Source organism: Pelobates fuscus, chromosome 10 (genome assembly GCF_036172605.1).
Source record: "Pelobates fuscus isolate aPelFus1 chromosome 10, aPelFus1.pri, whole genome shotgun sequence".
In the NCBI taxonomy this organism is placed as follows: Eukaryota; Metazoa; Chordata; class Amphibia; order Anura; family Pelobatidae; genus Pelobates; species Pelobates fuscus.
In genome coordinates this window covers 46,878,669-46,902,693 of record NC_086326.1, presented here as the reverse complement: position 1 = coordinate 46,902,693, position 24,025 = coordinate 46,878,669, and the positions used below count along the sequence as shown (strand labels likewise).

Below are 24,025 nucleotides of genomic sequence, written 5' to 3'. Positions count from 1 at the left end.
CTTTGACAATTTCAGATTTGACCAGAAGACAAAATAGTCCCACTTTTGTCATATGTTTTGATGGTTTTAACACTATAGAGTCAGGAATACGTGTCTGTGTTCCTGAACCTATAGTGTTCCTTTAAGTAGCAGCATGGTTACCATTCTACCATGTAGGGTATGTTGTTTTATACAATAAAAAAGTGTTCTAAATGATGAGCTAGTCTGTACTTCTGTAAAATTGCTCCACTAAAGGATATGCTGCAGACTGTAAGGGAGCGATAGCGTGGACAGGCAAATAAAAAGACCATTATTATTTTTAAGAAAAGGGAGATATAATTTTGGGGGAAAATATTTAAATTGCTTGGGTAATATTGTGTTGGGTAATGGCCAATGTGCATGCAACTTCCAAATGTTTGTCCTTTCAAAACATCATTAGTTCAGTAAACAATGTATTTACATGAACTGCAACACTTAATCATTTGTTTCAAGCATATCTTATTTGACAACAGTAGGTTGTCTTGTAATTCCATGTACCCAACTGGTATCAGAAGAAAACCTACATTTTTAAACTTTGTACTTTTTTTTTTAGCTAACTTTATAGAGTGTGTTGGTTGTGGTCTGGATTATATTTGTGCCTACTTGTATATCCAAAATAAAAGATCCAGCACGATTCTTAAAATTATTATATATTGTAGTGTCAATTTAACCTTCACCAGGTTTGGTAAATACCAAACTAGGCCATGTTAACAGGTAACAAGTTAATGTTACCTGTTAACTTGGCACTACAATTAAGAATCATTCTAAGGTTGGTGCTGGAAATTTTGAATGGCTTACTGGCTACGGGCAGAGCCAGGATTCGGTCACTCTTATGTGAATAGGAGGGTTCCCTCTTTGTGGTATTTTATGTTTCAACTTGTCTATTGCAATTATTTATACAGCTATGTTGCCTTAAACATGTGTTCATGAACAGGTTTGTAGTTTGACATACATCACCTTGTTTTTGTGTGTTTATAGATGTCTATGCAGAAAACATTTATTAAAGTTTGATTTTTTGATTTTTTTTTTTTTTTACAGCGGATATTATTTCAACAGTTGAATTCAACTTTTCTGGTGATCTCTTAGCAACAGGAGACAAGGGCGGCAGAGTTGTTATATTTCAAAGGGAACAAGAGGTCTGTTATCCTTGCCCAATTGGTTTATATTGACACAACATTGTTAATGGAAGCTGGCATGTCACCTCTTTAAAACGGACTGTATGGTCAAAGGAAAAGTGTGACTAATTTCTCTCTAGGAAGAGCATTTTTTGGCACTCCATTCTGTTGGCTGGTTAAACCTATGTGAAATGTCTTGCACCGCTGATTCTGGTTTACTATTCACTTCAGATATTCAGACTATATGTAGGCCAAAATTAGTTTGTATTCCTATCCTGTCTGATTAGTCCACTTTTACACCCAACTTAAGATTCTAAATGAAAAGCGCTCTTAGCATGAAAGTTAGGCAGAATTGTTACCCGTGACAGTATTGTTATGCCACGTAAAGAGAAAATAATCCACACCACCAAAAAAAGTAACTCTTTAGCAATTATTACTCCTGCAAAATAATTGGAGCAGTTCTGTGGCACCTTGGAGTAATCACCATAGAAACTTGAGATGGGTCTCATAATTGCTCAGCATGTAGCATTGAATGTTCGCATTGCTTAAAGTAGGGATCGTGAGTGATTGACTTGAGCATAGTGTCTGTAGTCTCCTGGCGCCATCCTTCCATTCAAAGCAAAACTGGTTTTAATGCTAGTCCCCAGCAGGCCATATCTAAAGCATGGACTAATGAGGTAGCATCCAACATGAGCAGCAATGTGTGGCTTAAGACATTCCTCCATAGCTGTCAATCAGCCAGGGAGATTTGTTGCTGCCTCTGTTCGCTCTCCCGGCATGCTATACTTGAGCACATATACCTCCTTTTTAGATCATAATGCTTTGCTGTGTGCATGGAGTGAAAGCTTCAGAGGCTTCTCAATGAGACTATGGTTACGATCTTCCATGAAAGAGGGAAACACTTAGAATGGCTGCAGTTCATAAAAACTGCAGCTTTGACAAGCTCTTTTAAGATATACCCCCAATGAATATATGCATGAAAAATGCATGCCTTTAATAACTTGATGTATATCTACTAAATAGAAATTTCTACTTATTTGGGCAGTCAAGTGTGCCTTTAAGCCTTTAATCTTCCAGTCACTATGGATGCTTCGTAGGAGTGAACTCCCAACATTGGAGTGAAACTCTGTCATGTGATCAAATGCAGCTCACAGGAAACAATTACATTAATTGCATGCCTATGAGAAGCATTAGGGTGCACAGATGGCACGTGTGTGCTTGCACATCAGTCCCATGCTCTTCTGAGGTGTTTTGGATTGGGCCGTTGAATTAAGAGCAACATCTGCTGGAAGGCAGCACAGCACAGAGGGAGTATTGATACTGGAAAAAAAAGTATTTGGAGGCGGGGACAGCAGCACCTCAGAACTAACTATGGACTGGGGTGCTGTAGCGTAAGAAATACAGGTTTGTATTTATAAAGCTATAGTGTTCATTTACACGGCTCAAAAATGGTTTAACACTGACTTGCAGGACAGAGCCAGGGAACTGCAGTCACTATAACCAATTCAATGAGGTGAAATTGTTATAATGCCTCTGTAAGTTTATTATAGGTAAAGTGGTCCTTTGTTTTGCATTACATTTATAATTGCTGAAAATGCATTTAAAGAAACACTATAGGGTCAGGAACGCAGTGTATTCCTGACCCTATAGTGCTAAAACCACCATCTAGCCCCTCTGGCCCCTCCCATTTGCCTCCCTAAATATAGTAAAATCTTGTATTCAAGCCTGCAGCTGCTGCCTGTGCCCCAGATCTGAAGTGATTATGTGAGCCAATCACAATGCTTTCCCATAAGATTGTCTGAGACTGTCAAGGAGGCAGATCAGGGGCAGAGCCTGCACGAGTCAAACACAGCCCTGGCCAATCATCATTTCTTCATAGAGATTAATTTAATCAATGTATCTCTGAGGAACGTTCAGTGTCTCCATGCAGAGGGTTGAGACACTGAATATCAGTGCTGCACACTGCCCCAGGTAGCACCACTAGTAGCCATCTGAGGAGTGGCCAGTGCAGGTATCCCTTGGCTGTAATGTTAACACTGCATTTTCTCTGGTAATGATTCTACTCACCAGAGCAAATACAGACACCAGACCAAATATAGTCTGGTGATTATAGTGTCCCTTTAAACTTTTTCTTTTTTTTTTTTTTTTTTATATCTAAACTCCAGTAGGTTAAAATATCTTCTAACATCAGCCTTGTTGGAAAGCCAGGTAGATTATGTTTTTAACCTTATTCGACCAGATTCTCATTAATTTTCACTGCACATTCAAGCTTTGGTTTGCATGTAATATGGTCCTGACTATATTTAGAATATACAAATGTGCAATTATTTGTTAATCATTTACATGCTTTTCAGTGGCTATATTCAACTTTATTACTTGAGTTAGAGTTCGACCTTGTTTCTCTTATTGCCATTGCTGATATATATCCATAATAAATCCAATCAGAAGACACATGAGAGCTGGTCTTGTGTAAATGTGTTCTAATGCATAATTTCCAATATTCAGCATGGATATCAAATGTAATTTATAAACCATAGTTAACAGAATGTTGATTAAAGGGTTACACCAATCACCACAGCCGCATCCGTGGTTTAAGTGGTCATGGTGCTTGGAATCTGCATGTGAAGGGTTTTGATTTGAAATGCTTCACATACAGAGTCAAAGCACTTTGCTGCCAGACATGTCACTCCACCTCTGGCAGCATCATTCGCCAATCCAGAATGTGAATTCCGGGCTGGTTAATTTAAAACCTGTACATATTAGGGTCTGTCATCCGCACACATGGCATGCTGGTGACAGATGAAACATTATCCCCTCTGGGACGTGTCTTCCCCTGCAGTGAGGGGGAGTGACGTCAGAGGAGGATCGTCCTGCAGAGAGTGGTTGACCTTGGTGCTTGGTCGAGGTGAGTTTTTCTTTTATTGTTTTAGGGTTTTTATTTCTACTCTGCTTTTTTTCTTGGTGGGAGGGGGCAACACCATACCGGCATCTGTTACTATAACCAACAACAGGGTTTTATTAAAATATAATTTCCTACTTGTTTGGTAGGTGTTCATATTTATTGCTGGCAAGTGGGCTTGTTAAAGCAGGACTGTCACGTTTGGAGTTTTTTGATAGTGAATCCAAGGTGGTAAACCCACTAAACAGACTCCCGCTATTAACTCCCTCTCAACATGCTTTTAAGGGAATGAAGTAATAGGTGGTGGCACAGAGAATGTAGAAGCTCAGCTAAATATTCCTTACCCTCTCCCTAAGGAGCCATTATGCATGTAAATAAGACATTTCGTTTTTTTACCAAAACAAAAACCACCCTTACTCTTCAGGCCTTAAAAATTACTTGTCAGGGCAGAATTTTCAATCGCAGATGACAAGTATAATTTTTTAGCCCTGCTCTACATAGTTATATAACAGTGCTAGTGGAAAGTGGTAAACTTAATGTGCTTTGGTTTTAGAATAATAAAGAAACCATATTTTTGATTTTGTTTTCCAGAGTAAAAATCGTCCACATTCTAGGGGTGAATACAATGTTTACAGCACCTTTCAAAGCCATGAACCTGAATTTGACTACTTAAAAAGTCTAGAAATTGAAGAAAAAATTAACAAAATTAGGTGGTTGCCGCAACAGAATGCTGCCCATTTCTTACTCTCTACCAATGGTAAGTTTTAGGGTATTGTTCTGGTGGGTTTTTTTTTTTTTTTGTGTGCTACAATTAAATCCTACGTAAAGAGAAGGTATTTGCTATTTGAGAACTATGTATATTGTTGAGCTTTTTATTTACAACTGATCTGCCCCATTGTTGGACATTATTCAGAGTTTAAATGTATTTGTGTTGCTTAAAGGAACACTTTAGTTCTCAGCCCCATGCGCCACTATACAGTTATGTAACTGGTAGACGGCCACTAGAGGCAGTCTTGGTACTGCCATGTAAACATTGTAGTTTCTTTAAAACTGCCATGTTTTACATTGCAGGACTAAGGGGGACAGTGCGCCCAGACCACTTCAATGAGACAAAGTGGTCTGGGTGTCTATAGTTACCTTTAAGACTATATTTCATTATTAACATATATTTTTGAATTGTTTGAATGTGTATATTTTATTACTAGTTCAGTTGTGTTAAAATTACATATAGGAACACTATAGTGTCAGGAATGCAAACATATTTTCCTGGCACTATAGTGGCTGTTTATGTCCCTGGCTCCCCTGTCAGAGCAGTGAAAATCTTAAGTGTCTCCACCTCCGTGGCTGAGATCATCTTTAAATTTGATGATCTCAGCCAATCCAATGCTTTCCCATAAGAAGCCTGAAAAAATATGCCATCCCCATGAATACTCTGAAGATGTTTTTTCTAATGGCTCATGTAGTTGAGTCCACCAGGTACAAACTTGGCTGAGTACATTAAACTAAGACAGGGGTTCCCAATTATTTTTTTTCCGTGGAACCCTTTGACATAGTGTATCAACATTGTGGAACCTCCCCCTTTCCCGGTGTATGTCAAGGTGTGTGTATATATCTGTGCTTGTATGTGCCAGTGTGTATATCTGACACACACACACACACACACAGTGTGTATCTGTGTGTCAAGGTGTGTATCTGTGTTTTGTATGTACCAGTGTGTTTGAATCTGACACACAGATACACACACACACACACACACACACACTGGCAGATAGTGGCACACAACTTGACTGACACACAGCGTGTATCTGTGTGTATGTATCTGTTTTAAAGTGTGTATATCTGTGTTTGTATGTGCTGATGTGTATATCTGTTTGTATGTTCCAGTATGTATCTGTGTGTGTATGTATGTATGTATGTATGTATATATACATACACACATAGTATCTGATACACACTGACACACATCTTGACTCACAAATACACAATCAGATACACACTTGGATACACACAGTGACTCACCACACATTCTTTGACAGACTCACATTCACTCTCACTGACAAACACACATACTCTTTTACAGACCTATACACTCTCATTGACAAACACACACATACTCTTTGACAGACACACAAACACATACGAACTCCCTAACAGACACACATACAATTTTTTTTTGGCATGGGGTCCAATGGGTCTATTGAGCGGCTGGCTTGCTGAGCGTGCAGTCCCTGGGGTCCAGTGAGGCTGCTGTGCGGGCAACGAGGGAGCAATGATCTCCCTGTTCAGCTCCCTGACACGCCTCTTAGTGATGCCGTAGCCGGAGTGACGTCATATTAAGACTCCAGCATCAGTGCTGTGCGCGCGAAGGAGCTGAGCAGGAAGATCACTGCTAATTTTATTTTTTAGACTTTTGGCGGAGCACCAATTGGGAAATGCTGAACTAAGGTGATCCCGGTTTTTATCAAACAACCTCTTTACAGATACTAGTAATGCTAACTTTATGCTAATTACATCCTGGACAACGGTTAATAATTGCCAATAGTATGGAGTAAGAGAGGATAACAATACCATAAATTCTATACGTCTGACATTTGTTTTTTATGTAACAAGGCTTAGTTTATATGTATATTTCATAATTTTCATCATTTTTTTTTTCCCTCCAGATAAAACGATAAAATTGTGGAAAATTAGTGAGAGAGACAAAAGAGCTGAAGGTTACAACTTAAAGGATGATGATGGCAGGCTTCGAGATCCATTTAGGATCACATCTTTACGGGTACGTGTAGAGGAATGGTTATATGTTCAAAATAGATGCAAACCAGAGAGAAAAGATGCTAGAGGGTCTCAAACTAAAACAAGATATGAGACACCGTGCATCACCTGGATATCAATATAGCCACCTAGAAAATAAGAATATAAATGATGATGGCTCAATAACCCAATAAAAGGTGAGGCTAAAGTAAAAAAAAAAATTAAAAAAATAAATAAAACTAAACAAAGTATGTACAATATGCCAAATCCCTACTATGCTGCAAGAAACTGGTATATGGAACAACTGCACTGTAGCATAAGCTAAGAGGTATGTAAAGGATACAAAAAATAAAAAATCTTTAATGAAAAATACTTCAACGAAAGTATCCTTACCCCCAGTGGCCCTAGAACCATACAATCCTCTACTGCATGCAAAGGATTGGGACCAATGGAGTATCAACCCAACCTCCAAATAATATAATATAGGTCCCTAACCCACCCCTGTAAAGGAGTCCTTTAGAGAGACTCAAAATGTGTGTGTGTGTGTGTGTGTGTATATATATATATATATATATATATATATATATATATATACACCAGGGGTCCTTATAGTGCAAGTAGAGATGTATATAGAGGGAGAGAGAAGTATACAACAGAATCAAAGGTCAGTGACAAATGCACTGACAATAACTTTATAAAGCCTCTCTCCCTGTAAAACTAACTAAACAGACATAGTAGGAGAAAAAGGAAAAAAATCAGAAGTAAAGGTTTAGAGCATCATCAAGGTGCTCCACACCCAAAGTGTCTAGTAAGTGCCCATGTGAGAACAAAAAAGTAATAATAGTAAAACGTCCGACGTGCGTTTCGGTGCTTAGGTATTGCACCTTCGTCAGGGACCGTATGTTCAAAATAGTCTTTCTTTTTAAGAGCACATGTAATGTCAAAATGATGGCACTTTCTATAATTAAAAATGTATTCTTGACAACAGATATAAACATTAGAAGTATTTCACTGTCCCTTTCTAATTAACCAGTTTTACTTGACAATGACAGTAAATGCCTATATTTGACCACGTGTTCATAAACTGGTATGTCATTATTATTATTATATATTTTTTTTAGTTTAATGATCAATACTTGATGGAGACCCTCCAAGCACATAGTCTTATGCTCTTTTAATAGGTTGATACAAGTAACTCCACTTAACTTATCTCCCAACATTCTATAACTTAAACCTGCACTGATTAAATCGCCTACCTGTTGGATGGAGAAAGCATAATTTACTATTTAACGCCACAAATTATTGTGCACATTATAGATACTTTCTTATTGCATTCTGTTATAGAGCATTTAGGGTGTTTGCATCTGACTTAATTTGTCAATCACGAATAGATATTGCACAAACCACATTGTGATGTGGATTCTGTTGACTTGCTTAGCACTTTTTAATGAAAATACATTTGTCCTAAACTACATATTTCTACTCTGGAAAAGTCTAGGATGTTCTCAGTCCTCACATTGAAAAAAGTGCAAGGGTTAGGATTGATTACAGGTGGTCTACACGGTCACTTTTTGTGTAAAACAGAACAAGAAAGACACAGCTGTACAGGTGGTCTTTAGTATAACAAGTGGAGGTAATTACTTGTAAAATGTGCCCCCCCCTCTCTTTTTTGGTGAGCTTGTAAAGTGGTGGCTGCTAATAAAATTAAACATTTGAGGATAGTTAACATACAAATTCCAAGTATTTTCAAGCTGTGCTTTACCCATGTAAACTAGAATTTTAGAACAAAGTAGCAAGATGGGTGCACCAAAAAAGCACATACCGTATATACTCAAGTATAAGCCGAGTTTTTCAGCACATTTTTTGTGCTGAAAAACCCCAACTCGGCTTATACTCGAGTCAGAGTCTGTATTATGGCAATTTACATTGCCATAATACAGACGACAGGGGCTGTGGGGGCTGCAGAGAGATGTTACTTACCTTTCCTGCAGCTCCTGTCAGCTCTCTCCTCCTCCGCCGGTCCGTTCAGCTCTTCTGTCTGCTCACAGTGTAAATCTCGCGAGAGCCGCGGCTCTCGCGAGATTTACACTGGGAGCTGACCGAGGTGCTGAACGGACCGGTGGAGGAGGAGAGAGCTGACAGGAGCTGCAGGAAAGGTAAGTAACATCTCTCTGCAGCCCCCTCCTACACAGTGCCCATCCACTGGACCACCAGGGAAGGAGAGCCCCCCTCCCTGGCCAGCTAGCAAGCAGGGAGGGGGGACGAAAAAATTTATAAATATTAATAATAATAATAAAAAAAATAATAATAAAATAAAAATAATAAAATAAAAAATAATAAAATAAAAAAATAATAATAATAAAAAAATATTAAAATAATAATTAAAAAATAAAAATGCCCACCCCCCACCAAGGCTCTGCATCACACTCTGCATTACACACACACATACACACACTGCATTCATACACACACACTGCACTCATACACACACACACACACTGCACTCATACACACACACACTGCACTCATACACACACACACTGCACTCATACACACACACTGCATTCATGCACACACACTGCATTCCTACACACACAGCACTCATACACACAGCATTCCCATACACACACACTGCACTCATACACACAGCATTCATACACACACACAGCATTCATACACACACTGCACTCATACACACACACACACTGCATTCATACACACACACACTGCATTCATACACACACACACTGCATTCATACACACACACACACTGCATTCATACACACACATACACACACACACTGCATTCATACACACACACACACTGCATTCATACACACACACACACTGCATTCATACACACACACACACACACACACTGCATTCATACACACACACACACACACACTGCATTCATACACACACACACACACACACTGCATTCATACACACACACACACACACTGCATTCATACACACACACTGCATTCATACACACACACACTGCATTCATACACACACTGCATTCATACACACACACTGCATTCATACACACACACTGCATTCATACACACACACTGCATTCTCATACACACACACTGCATTCTCATACACACACACTGCATTCTCATACACACACACTGCATTCTCATACACACACACTGCATTCTCATACACACACACTGCATTCTCATACACACACACTGCATTCTCATACACACACACTGCATTCTCATACACACACACTGCATTCTCATACACACACACTGCATTCTCATACACACACACTGCATTCTCATACACACACACTGCATTCTCATACACACACACTGCATTCTCATACACACACACTGCATTCTCATACACACACACTGCATTCTCATACACACACACTGCATTCTCATACACACACACTGCATTCTCATACACACACACTGCATTCTCATACACACACACTGCATTCTCATACACACACACACTGCATTCTCATACACACACACACTGCATTCTCATACACACACACACTGCATTCTCATACACACACACACTGCATTCTCATACACACACACTGCATTCTCATACACACACACTGCATTCTCATACACACACACTGCATTCTCATACACACACACTGCATTCTCATACACACACTGTAAATAAATATTAAATAATAATAAAAAAATAATAAAATAAAAATAATAATAATAAAAAATAATAATAATAAAAATAATAATAATAAAAAAATATTAAAATAATAATTAAAAAATAAAAATGCCCACCCCCCACCAAGGCTCTGCATCACACTCTGCATTACACACACACATACACACACTGCATTCATACACACACACTGCACTCATACACACACACACTGCATTCCTACACACACAGCACTCATACACACAGCATTCCCATACACACACACTGCACTCATACACACAGCATTCATACACACACACAGCATTCATACACACACACAGCATTCATACACACACACACAGCATTCATACACACACACAGCATTCATACACACACACAGCATTCATACACACACACTGCACTCATACACACACACACCTCATACACACACACCACTCATACACACACACTGCACTCATACACACACACTGCACTCATACACACACACTGCACTCATACACACACACTGCACTCATACACACACACTGCACTCATACACACACACTGCACTCATACACACACACTGCACTCATACACACACACTGCACTCATACACACACACACTGCACTCATACACACACACACTGCACTCATACACACACACACTGCACTCATACACACACACACTGCACTCATACACACACACACTGCATTCTCATACACACACACACTGCATTCTCATACACACACACACTGCATTCTCATACACACACACTGCATTCTCATACACACACACTGCATTCTCATACACACACACTGCATTCTCATACACACACACTGCATTCTCATACACACACTGTAAATAAATATTAAATAATAATAAAAAAATAATAAAATAAAAATAATAATAATAAAAAATAATAATAATAAAAATAATAATAATAAAAAAATATTAAAATAATAATTAAAAAATAAAAATGCCCACCCCCCACCAAGGCTCTGCATCACACTCTGCATTACACACACACATACACACACTGCATTCATACACACACACTGCACTCATACACACACACACTGCATTCCTACACACACAGCACTCATACACACAGCATTCCCATACACACACACTGCACTCATACACACAGCATTCATACACACACACAGCATTCATACACACACACAGCATTCATACACACACACACAGCATTCATACACACACACAGCATTCATACACACACACAGCATTCATACACACACACTGCACTCATACACACACACACCTCATACACACACACCACTCATACACACACACTGCACTCATACACACACACTGCACTCATACACACACACTGCACTCATACACACACACTGCACTCATACACACACACTGCACTCATACACACACACTGCACTCATACACACACACTGCACTCATACACACACACTGCACTCATACACACACACACTGCACTCATACACACACACACTGCACTCATACACACACACACTGCACTCATACACACACACACTGCACTCATACACACACACACTGCACTCATACACACACACACTGCACTCATACACACACACACTGCACTCATACACACACACACACTGCATTCATACACACACACACACTGCATTCATACACACACACACACTGCATTCATACACACACACACACTGCATTCATACACACACTGCATTCATACACACACTGCATTCATACACACACACACACTGCATTCATACACACACACACTGCATTCATACACACACACACTCTGCATTCATACACACACACACACTGCATTCATACACACACACACACTGCATTCTCATACACACACTGCATTCTCATACACACACTGCATTCTCATACACACACTGCATTCTCATACACACACTGTAAATAAATATTCAATTAATATAATTTTTTAAGGATCTAATTTTATTTAGAAATTTACCAGCAGCTGCTGCATTTCCCACCCTAGTCTTATACTCGAGTCAATAAGTTTTCCCAGTTTTTTGGGGTAAAATTAGGGGCCTCGGCTTATATTCGGGTCGGCTTATACTCGAGTATATACGGTAATTCAACAGAATATCAAAATCAGCTGTGTAACAATGCACTCATATTATTCGTTTACTAAAAGCTGTCTCCTTTCAGGAATGCATTTTTTGTTTATGTTCATCCAATTAACTTGTCTGTATTTCTCTTCCTAGGTGCCAATACTAAAACCAATGGACTTAATGGTTGAAGCAAGTCCAAGAAGAATATTTGCAAATGCACATACATATCACATAAACTCCATTTCAGTAAATAGTGATCATGAAACTTACCTCTCTGCAGATGATCTGAGGATTAATTTATGGAATTTAGAAATTACAGATCGAAGTTTTAGTATCCTTTTTTTAATATGAAGTTTTGTTTTTTGAACTTATTTCCTTCAATGGCCCAATGTAATACATTTACCCCCACCTCCTCTGTTACGTTGCCTTTTAGAATGGAATACAAACATGGAGCCATTTTAACATTAAATGCATATTGTTGCCTCCATCTATTTCACTGTTGTGATGCCAGTAGGTCTTTTTTGGCTTTACATTCATACCCTCCAGCAGAACACATTTGAAGAAATGTGTGTGTATACCATAAATACATAGCATATTGTACTGTACAGATATGTACACATTATATATACATACACAACATTTGCTGCTGTTGTTGCTTGCTGCATTCTACAGCCATATTGCTGTGATGTGTGTAGTAGTGGTTGGGTGAATGTGGCTTGAATAGCTGTGTTCCCATAATTAATTTTTTGTGGAAATTTGTCTTAGTTGAGATCCAAGTTTGAGTCCATATTGAACCTCTGTTATTCCATTGAAATTTTTTTAAAAAAAATTTTGGTACCCTACATGGTGTGAGTGCTTTTTACAGGTTTGCACATGCCTGTAATATATAGTTCGTTTAGAAATCTAGCTATATACATTCCCTTTTGTTTGTTTTTCTTTCCTGTATTGGGTTAGCTTTAGCTCTTTTCTTTACGGGGGTTGTTTGTGTAACATGCTTGTAAGACAGTAATTGAATAATGTAGAGATGTAAATGTTACAAGAAAACCTTCCCTCTATGAAAACAGTGTTTTGATGGGAATCTTATACTCCACTCCATGCAAACCTGTTGTGTCCTGTGCAGTACAGCTGACCATTGCAGAAAGTAAACATCTAAATATGTAATTCAGCAAGTCTCTCAGTGGAAATTAAATTCCTTAACAGTGTGTGTTCAGACATTGTAGATATTAAGCCTGCTAACATGGAGGAATTGACAGAAGTTATTACAGCTGCTGAATTCCATCCACATCAATGTAATGTGTTTGTCTACAGCAGTAGCAAAGGAACGATTAGGCTTTGTGACATGCGGGATGCTGCACTCTGTGATAGACATTCAAAATGTAAGTTAAAGTATAATGCCATTGCGGTCATAAACATTTATTGCATTAAAGGGAAATGGTCACTGGATTTTTAATAATCTAGTTATCCCTATATTTTTTTTTAGCAAATATGTATTCTTGAGGAGTGAGAAATGAAATTAAAGGTTGGAATTCACAACTGGGTGTCTCCATCTTCGCTCCCTGTCAATCATTTTTATAAACTTAGTCCTTTGCATCTGGCAGTGAGAATATAGAGTAAGGCTGCAGAGAAGAGGAGGAATTAAACCATGTTTCTATTTCTCCTTGTCTGAACTGAGTTGTGATGTAATTTGCTAAGTATATAGTGTGATTTTAAAAGAAAGTAGTGTCTCATGATAAAATGTTAACACAGGTTGAAGGTGATTTTTAAGCATTTAATGCAACAATTTAGTGTTAGGAATACAAGCCGTTATTCCTAGTGCTGGATTAGTTTTAGTGCTCTCTCTGTGTTGAGGTGCATTGGTCACACAACCAAGTTTTAATTTGTGGTTTCCTGAAATTCCTTCTGTGGCTGTCTGGAAAACCGCCAGCCACTAGAGGTGTGTTTAACCCTGCAACATAAACATTGGAGCTTTTGCTTCAGGGTTAAAACGACCGGTCCGCTGCACCTAGACCCCTTCATTAAAATTAAGTGGTCTTGGGAGCCTTTAGTGATCTTTGTAATAGTATAAATTCCAGAAAGGTGATACTTTCACTTCAAATGCACAAAGCATTGCTTCAGTTGTTGAAAATAAGAACAAACCATTTATTGCAATACTACTAAAAAATAAACATTCAATATTCTGCTACTCATTGTGGGAAAAGCAAAGTACATCAGATGCTTAAATGATACACAAAGGCTGTGTCAGTCTGTGGCTTTCATCCTTGTAGCCTGGGACCACAGTTGAAACCCTCCGTGTTAGACTAAATGACACACAGAGCTGAAAGAAATGTCTAGAGAGAGAGACCTTAGTGTTTGTAAGTTTTAAATACACAAATTAAAAAAATATATATATTTTTTATTATTATTTATAATTTTCAGTTTTTGAAGAACCCGAAGATCCAAGCAGCAGATCCTTTTTCTCAGAAATAATCTCCTCAATATCTGATGTCAAGTTTAGCCATAGTGGTCGCTACATGATGACAAGAGATTACCTGTCTGTTAAAGTTTGGGATCTTAACATGGAGAATAGGCCAGTAGAAACATATCAGGTTTGTAAAAGGAATATTTCGAATTTAAAAAAAAAATTAATTTCTAAATTCTCCATCTGTACATCAAAATGTTTTTTTTTTTTTGTTTTTTTTTGTGTGTGCATTTTAGGTTCATGAATATCTTCGAAGTAAGCTCTGTTCCTTGTATGAAAATGACTGCATCTTTGACAAGTTTGAGTGCTGTTGGAATGGATCTGACAGGTAACTATATAAAACACATTCTTGCTTACTCTTTATTAGAAACCTAGTGAACTATGTTGTAGATATAATGGATATTGAAAAGCTAGTGGTTGGGAAATGTGGCTTAATGAATGACCCATTTCACATTTTGATATTATATTTTTATCTTTGAATTTATTTATATTTTTTGGCTACAAAAAGTCATAAAATTTGCCTCTGTATTATCATCATGTTTTTAATGGTATGTCAGGCAAGCTGTTATAGGTGTAAAGGTCTGGGGTCTACATACTTTTGCCCAATAGTATTTTAAAGGTTTTCAAGGATACGGAGAACTGTATTGGTAAAGGCTAATTGCAGGTACTGCAAATTCAGCAGAAGTTTTTATTTTTTTATATACATTTGCTCTAATAGCATTAAAATTGTATTGCAGTCTTCCAAAAAAAAAAAAACATAATTTCTAACATTCATAACCTTCACGTCTGCCATCATGCAGCTTGATTCTTCTTCCTGTTTGGCTGTAATTTTATGTCTCTGTAGATCTTTTCAAAACCACATTACTTGTGTAAACATTACAGGGCCGCCAGCACATTGGGTGTTCACTTAAGATCTGTAGTGTATCGCAACTCGTGGCAGTAGCCAAACGGCTTAATAGTATTTTTACAGTCGTCCGTTAAATTTACTGGCAGATGCATAGTAGCTGATTTGTGTCAGACACATGCTTTTCTGAACTTTTTGCTGCATCCCATGATTCTTAGACTTCTAATCTGTTAAAGGAGCACTATAGTGTCAAGAACATAAACCTGTATTCCTGACCCTATAGTGTTAACCCCTTAAGGACCAAACTTCTGGAATAAAAGGGAATCATGACATGTCACACATGTCATGTGTCCTTAAGGGGTTAAAACCACCATCTAGCCCCCCCTTGCCTCCCTAAATATATTCCTCTGGCAAGTGCTTCTTGAAGGAATATAGAGATACAGAGTTACTGATGTAAATCACACAAATATGTTCCCTAGCAAGACTACTTACTTTTCAAATGGGAAGGGGAGAACAGGACTAGAGGGCAGGTTTTACTTTAACCCCTTAGTGACCAGGCCATTTTTCAATTTTATTACCGTTAAGGACCAGGGCTCTTTTTACATTTCTGCAGTGGTTGTGTTTAGATGTAATTTGCCTCTTACACATTTACTGTACCCATACATATTGTATACCATTTTTCTCGCTATTAAATGTTAATTCTAAAGATACCATTATTTTCATCATATCATATAATTTACTAGAATAAAAAAAGTAAAATATGCTGGGAAAAAAAAAAAAAACAGCTGGCCATCATGCTCCCATGTACCAGTTGGAACATGTCGAAGCCGGCCAATGTAATTCACCTCCGTCAAACTGTATGTTTTTGAAAAGTACACACCCTAGGGCATTTCACATGGTGGCATTTCAACACTTTACATGCACTAATTCTACCACCAGTCTCTGTCAAACGTTTTTGTGGTGTTATTTTTCACTCGCACATTCTACTTTAGGCATAGATTCTAAGCTCCTGTTAGGTGTTACTGCCAAAGGACACCCCAATATGTACTCGGCATCATCTCCCGAGTACAGCGATAACACCCATGCATACGTTTGTTGGGTTCACTGGGGGGGTGCAAAGCAAAATGTCTGATATGCTTTTTTCACATTTTACATATCTTGTTTGCATATCTTCCTTTTGGGGGGCTTATCAGATATCTCAATGTATTTTCTTGCCATGAGCGTGCATATATTTGAATAGTCTACACCCCACAGTAGTTGAAGAACGTGTGTGGAGGTAACTGTTCAATCCTCAATTTTACACACGCACACCACTTTTTGACTGTGATTTAGGAGAGCCCGGGTTGTTTTCTGCAAGGCCTCCTTAAGGACACCCATGCCCCCCCCCCCCCCCCCCCATGCATAGGTTTGCCAGGATTTTGGGAAGGTACGGTTACAATTTTATGACTTGTAATTTGAGCTGAAATTGAGAGTATTTCTTCTGATAGGCCTGTCTTTAGCTTGGGGCTTATCACATACCCCAGTTTTATATATCGCCACAAAAGGGTACATACTTGAAACGTAGACGCCCCAAGGTATTGCATGTGGAGTGCTTTGATGCAACTTTTTTTAGCCAGACAAAAAATAAAAAAAGTTGAAGAACGTGTGTGGAGGTAACTGTTCAATCCTCAATTTTACACACGCACACCGCTTTTTGACTGTGATTTAGGAGAGCCCGTTGTTGGTTATTGCAAGAAAACACCCCGGGTTGTTTTCTGCGAGGCCTCCTAAGGACACCCATGCCCCCCATGCACGGGGTAAATGTAAACCCCCCCCCAAATAAAAAAGACACCAAAAAAAAAGCTGAACGGCAAATGTTAAAAAATAAATAAAAAATGGACCAGCGTGTGGTATCGTTTGAAGCAGTCGCCAATGCAGAGTCCAGGCTGTCCAGGGCAATCAGGACAGTAACATACACGATCTTTTCTCTGCCCCCTCTTAGAACAGACCCTGCATCTTTTTGGGGGATTCTGCTTTGCCGCAGTAGGGGGAATTTTAAAAATAAAATGTGTAGCCCCAACTCTGCTCTCTCCCATCACCGCCCGGGGAACAGGTGCATCACGGTACAAAATCCCCGAAATGATCTGGAGCTGAAACTGTAAAAATCTCAGTTGCGTCCCGGGGTTTGCTTTTTTGAACAACAAGAAAGCGTTGTGGGTTGCAATCTGCATTAGGTAGATTGCAACCTTTTTGTACCAGGCCCTTGTCTTTCGTATAATTAGGTAGGGCTGCAGCAGCTGATCTGCCAGATCAACCCCACCCATATGACAGTTATAGGCCTTGATGCACACTGGCTTCCTCGTTCTCTCAGCTCTGCCACGTAGAGGGACCTCCACAGTTCCCTCAGTGTGGATGGTGGTAAGAAGGTACACATCCTTCTTGTCTCTGTACTTAACTGCCAACAGCTCCTCTTGGCGCAGAGCTGAGGTCTCCCCCCTTCGTAGCCGGGTGCGTGCAAGTTGTCCTGGGAAACCTGTGCTGTTCTTTTTAATTGTGCCGCAAGCTACTGTATCAAAACGGTACAGTAGCTTGAACAAAGGGACACTTGTATAAAAATTGTCAGTATACAAGTGGTACCCTTTGTTCATCAGGGGGAATATCAGGTCCCAGACAATCTCGCCACTGGTTCCCATATGTTCTGGGCAACCTGGAGGGTCAAGGTGGCTATCCTTTCCCTCTTACACCCGGAAGGCCTGAGTATACCCAGTCTCGCTATCACAGAGCTTGTACATCTTTACACCATACCTAGAGCGCTTGGAAGGAACATACTGCTTGAATCCCAGCCTTCCCTTATACTTCATCAGGGATTCATCCACCCATATATTCCTTCCAGGTGTATAAGCCTCTGCAAACCTGGCAGCAAAGTGGGTAATCAGGGGGCGGATTTTATACAGCCTGTCAAACTGGGGATGCTCCCTAGGGGGACACAGGCTGTTGTCGCTGAAGTGCATGAAATGCAGAATCATTTCGTACCTCTTCCTCGACATACATTGGGAGTAAATGGGGGTAGAGCAGATGGGGCTACTGCTCCAGTAGGAGCGGATGGAGGGCTTCTTTATGATGCCCATCTGCATAGTCAATGCCCAGAATCTTTTAAATTCTGGCACATCGATGGGGGCCCATTGCTGCTTTGCCAAAAAAGAGTCCGGATTTGTAGCTCGGAATTGATGGGCATATAAATTAGTTTGGGCGACAATGTTCCCCAATACATCATCGCCCAGAAACACCTCCATAAACTGCTGAGGGCTAAATCCTGTGACATCCAAATTAATGCCAAGATTTGCAGTAAAGGATGGGATGTCTGGCCTCTGGCGATGAGGCACTACCCACTCAGCAGTTCTGCCAGCTGGAGCAGCACGTCTCCTGGCAGGGGGACTAGCAGGCACAGATACAACATCACCAGATACATAACTAGCAGTAGACACTGTATCTAGTGATGATGTATCTGAGCACCTATCAGGGTCCGAGTCTGACATAGACGCGTCAGACTCTAGCGCAAGGGTGGCATATGACTGCTCAGCGCGGGTTGACTTCCGTGACCCATGTGACACGATCACAATCACTTTACAGGGGTTAATCGTTCTGAAAAGAGCTTTTGGGTCTCAAAAAATGAACCCCTAAAAAAAAAAAAAGGCACAAACAGCAGAAATGTGCTGCTGTGCAAGAGCCAGTGATTATAGTGATCACTGGCAAGACAGGGGTTAATGGCTCTGAAAAGAGTCTTTGGGTCTCAAGATTTTACAAATCCCTACCTATAAATACCTAAATCTCTCTAGCTAAACCACAGATCTCTCTCCCTCTCACTAAAACACAAGTGAAGAGAGGGAGGCAGATCCACACTAATCAGAGAAATGGGGAACACACTTGGGATGAAATTGCTAATGGGGCAAGCTGTGATTGGATGACCCCAGCCGGCCCCTTATGATGTGGCATGCTAGGGACGCCCCCAGAAGCCCCATGATTCACTGGGGGGGGGGGGGGTAATATTGATCATTTTATGTTTATTTTTTTATATATATTATTATATATGCACTGAGTGCCAGGACCCCTCAAGGCACTCATCACATACAGAGCATCACTGCTATACTATCAGAGCTTCCAGAGCTCAAAATAGGTGCAGACGTAACACGCTTAATAGTATTTTTACAGTCGTCCGTTAAATTTACTGGCAGATGCATAGTAGCTGATTTGTGTCAGACACATGCTTTTCTGAACTTTTTGCTGCATCCCATGATTCTTAGACTTCTAATCTGTTAAAGGAGCACTATAGTGTCAGGAACAGAAACCTGTATTCCTGACCCTATAGTGTTAACCCCTTAAGGACCAAACTTCTGGAATAAAAGGGAATCCTGACATGTCACACGTCATGTGTCCTTAAGGGGTTACAGACATTTTTCCCTCAGAGGGAACATGTAAAGATGCTTTAACTCCAACATGGAAAGCTTTTAATCAAATAACATTATCCACACTTCTGGCATCGCATTTCATGAAAGAGTTGGTGGAATAGGATTTAACCCCTTAAGGACACAACTTCTGGAATAAAAGGGAATCATGACGGATTATTTCTGTCATGTGTCCTTAAGGGGTTAAAGATGACCTGTTTACTCCAATGACCATACCCACCCCACTAAAAAGTCACTGTCCAATTATGAAATCTATAAATTACTTTTTAGTAGATATACCCCAAATAAAAGCCTGCATGCATTTCATTATGCATTTTCATTGGGTTTATATCAAAAAGCAGCCTGCAAAAGCTGCAGTTCTCTTGTCTGTAGCCTTTGGAAATCTTCTTCTTCTAACCCCGCCCAGACTTCCTGTGGCTGTCCAATCACTGACTTCCCAATGAAATTCTGGTCTTTCCTCCCTCAAGTGTTGCTACTCGTGTCTGTCTCCATCCAAGTCAACAGTGCTACCATCAGCTCACTGCCTAGATGTTCTTTTTGACTCTGACCTCTACTTCCCGCCTCATGTTCAGTCTATCGCCAAATCCTGTCGCTTCCATCTCAAAAACATTGCACGCATCCGACCCTACTTAATGCCAGATGCGACTAAGGTGCTGGTCCATTCCTCTCGCCTGACTACTGTAATCCGCTTCTCAGTGGTCTTACGTGCTCCCAACTTGCGCCGTTGCCGTCCATAATGAATGCGGCGGCGAGGCTCATCTTCCTGTCTGCCCGCACCTCCCACGCATCACCCTTCTGTTAGTCCTCCCTAATACACAAGTATGTCCCGTCTAGGCCCTTACGATCTGCTGAAGACTTGCGTCTATCTTCTGTCCGTACTCCCACCTCTGATGCTCACCTTCAAAACTTCTCGAGGGCTGCGCCGTTCCTGTGGAACTCACTTTCCTCCTCCGTTAGATGCTCACACAGTCTCTACTCCTTAAAAAAAATCATTAAAAACCCACTTCATAAAAGCGTATCAATTAAACTGTTAATTCATCTCTTGCAACTGTCATTAGTCTAATACTATCCTTACCTTTTGTGTCACTTTACCCCACTCCCTCTAGCATGTAAGCTCATTGAGCAGGGTTCTCAACCCCTCTGTTCCTGTGTGTCAAACTTGTCTGGTTACTACTACATGTCTGTTCGTCCACCCACTGTAAAGCGCTGCGGGATTTGTTGGCGCTATATGAAATAATAAAAAAAAGTAGTCTTTGCAAGGCAGGTGCTCTGAGCAGAGCAATTGCTGTGTCTTGTGTCTAGCTTCACTGAGCTAACGAAACCAGGAAATTACAGGATCTGTTGCCTGCTTGAAAAGCCAAGGGGGTGTAACCAGGTTATTTTAAGTGACAATTTGTATTAAAATCTGCATTGCAAAAAAAAAAAAAAAAAAAAAAAAATATATATATATATATATATATATATATATATATAAAATTAACTAAAAAGGTGAGTAAATCCCATGTTTTAGCAGTAATACCTCAGGATATTGTGGAAACTGCATGGAATGCAATTTAAAGGGACACTATAGTCACCATAACAACTACAGCTTATTGTATTTGTTGTGAGTAGAATCATTCCCTTCAGGCTTTTTGCAATAAACACTCTTTTCGGAGAAAATGCAGTGATTACATTACAGCCTAGTGATAACTCCACTGGCCACTCCTCGGCTACTAGAGGTGCTTCCTGGGGCAGGGCTGCCTAGTGTGCAGCACTGCCATTCAGTGTTTCCACCCTCCGTAAGCAGACACTGCACTTTCCTCATAGAGCTGCATTGATTCAATACATCTCTATGAGGAGATGCTGATTGGCCAGGGCTGTTTTTGACTTGTGCTGGCTCTGCCCCTGATCTGGCTCCTTGACAGTCTCAGCCAATCCTATGGGGAAGCATTGTGATTAGCTCAAATCACCACTTCTGATGATGTCAGCTGGCAGTTTAGGGGCAGAGGCAGCAGCTGCAGACTTGAATGCAAGATTTTACTATATTTAGAGAGACGGGGGGGGGGGGGCTAGATGGTAGATTTAACACTATAGGGTCAGGAATACATGTTTGTGTTCCTGACCTTATAGTGTTCCTTTAACAGATGAGAAATCTAAGATTACTGGGATGCAGCAAAAAGTTCAGAAAAGCATTATGTGTGACACAAATCCGCTACTGTGCATCTGCCGATAAAATTAATGGACAATTGTAAAACACTATTAAGCCATTTAGCTACTGCCATATCTGTAACCAAACAGAAAATCTGTTTGTAGGAGCACTATGGTTTTACAATTTATAGTTGAGATATATGATAGAACATGATGAACAAGGTATTGTGACCATGACAATGATTTTGTTTTTTGTTTTTCTGCAGTGCAATTATGACCGGTTCCTACAACAACTTCTTCAGAATGTTTGACAGAAACACACGTAGGGATATAACATTGGAAGCATCAAGAGAGAGCAGCAAACCACGTGCCATCTTAAAGCCACGGAAAGTGTGTACAGGTGGTAAGAGGAAGAAGGATGAAATAAACGTTGACAGCCTAGACTTCAACAAAAAGATTCTACATACAGCATGGCATCCAAAAGAGAACATCATTGCTGTTGCCGCCACCAATAATTTGTATATATTTCAGGACAAAGTTAACTAAAGATGGCATTTTTTGAGGACAAAGTCTTGTTCTTGCATAGTTAAACCTAGTTGTTTATCTGTAAAAGATCAGGCCATGTTGTCCTCCCAGTAAAGAACACATGGATGCACTTCCCTTTGTAGAAAGAGGAAAGCTGACCTGGATTTCATTTCATGGTAGAGCCCTATCTTCAGTGAGGAGGGAGGGCGGCAAGGTTCACTTCCCACACATGAAAGCCCACTAAATGGAGAAGTGATGGACATCGCTCATAAAAGACCAGTGCTCAACATGTATTTAACCCTGAGCTTTATCTTTTCCAGTTCATAGACCAAAAATTCACACCAGAGGACACAATATCAAAATGTGATTTCTCTTTCTGCTGTACTGTTTGGGCCTTTTTAAGAACATAATTGTGTTATATGCCTGTAACATTCCTCCTCTGGCCTTTTAATTAGGCTTAGGTGTTTTTACATTTGAGCACTTAGATAGAACTTGAGTTGGGTCAGTAGACTTTTTTTTTCCATGTATATTTACTCACTGTATCTATAACCACACCATCTGGTGTAAACCACTTAATAAAAATAACAAAGTATAAAAAAAGTGTTTTTAAATCTGAAAATATGTAGTCAGTCTTTTTCATTGTCTTCATTGCATATGTGAACACCGTAAATCACACGTGATTGCCTAAAACATCTGGGCTTCATGCAGCATACAGCTTTTTTTCCCCCGTTTCCCCAAACTGCCATTGTTCTAAAATGAATCCATAGCTTCTCCTGGCTATTCCAAACATTGCGGCCTAAACGACTTTATCAGAGTAAGAAATTTGCACAGTATTATGCAAAACTGTTTAAAATTTTAGGTAGACAATACCTTATGTGCATTATTTGTTTTTGTTTTTCTATGAACTTTTCTATTTTATTTTTTTATACATATTTTTGCATGTCAAATCCAGCATCATTCCTCATACCCATCTTTAAAATTTGAATATGCCAAACCATGTTTCCAGAAATACTTACAAATGAACAAACAGGTTTAACTATATGCCACCACTTGACAATGAATGTCCGTTTCCTAAAGCGAAGTAGTCCTTTCCAAGAACTTGAGTAGGAAGCTTACATATGCCAAGTGGGAATG

The 24,025-nt window shown here is 39.7% G+C and overlaps 1 protein-coding gene across 1 annotated transcript in view; it reads left to right on the top strand.

Annotated features, from left to right (window-relative positions):
* Window positions 1-23,510, top strand: part of PPP2R2D (protein phosphatase 2 regulatory subunit Bdelta) — a 39,025-nt gene extending 15,515 nt beyond the window's left edge. The window contains exons 3-10 of the mRNA XM_063435098.1: window positions 1,057-1,154; window positions 4,624-4,789; window positions 6,696-6,808; window positions 12,649-12,826; window positions 13,707-13,871; window positions 14,911-15,080; window positions 15,190-15,281; window positions 22,633-23,510. Coding sequence (XP_063291168.1) covers window positions 1,057-1,154; window positions 4,624-4,789; window positions 6,696-6,808; window positions 12,649-12,826; window positions 13,707-13,871; window positions 14,911-15,080; window positions 15,190-15,281; window positions 22,633-22,912 — 1,262 coding nt within the window. The 3' untranslated portion in view covers window positions 22,913-23,510. The remainder of the gene's footprint in view (window positions 1-1,056; window positions 1,155-4,623; window positions 4,790-6,695; window positions 6,809-12,648; window positions 12,827-13,706; window positions 13,872-14,910; window positions 15,081-15,189; window positions 15,282-22,632) is intronic.
* Window positions 23,511-24,025: the final 515 nt, after the last annotated feature.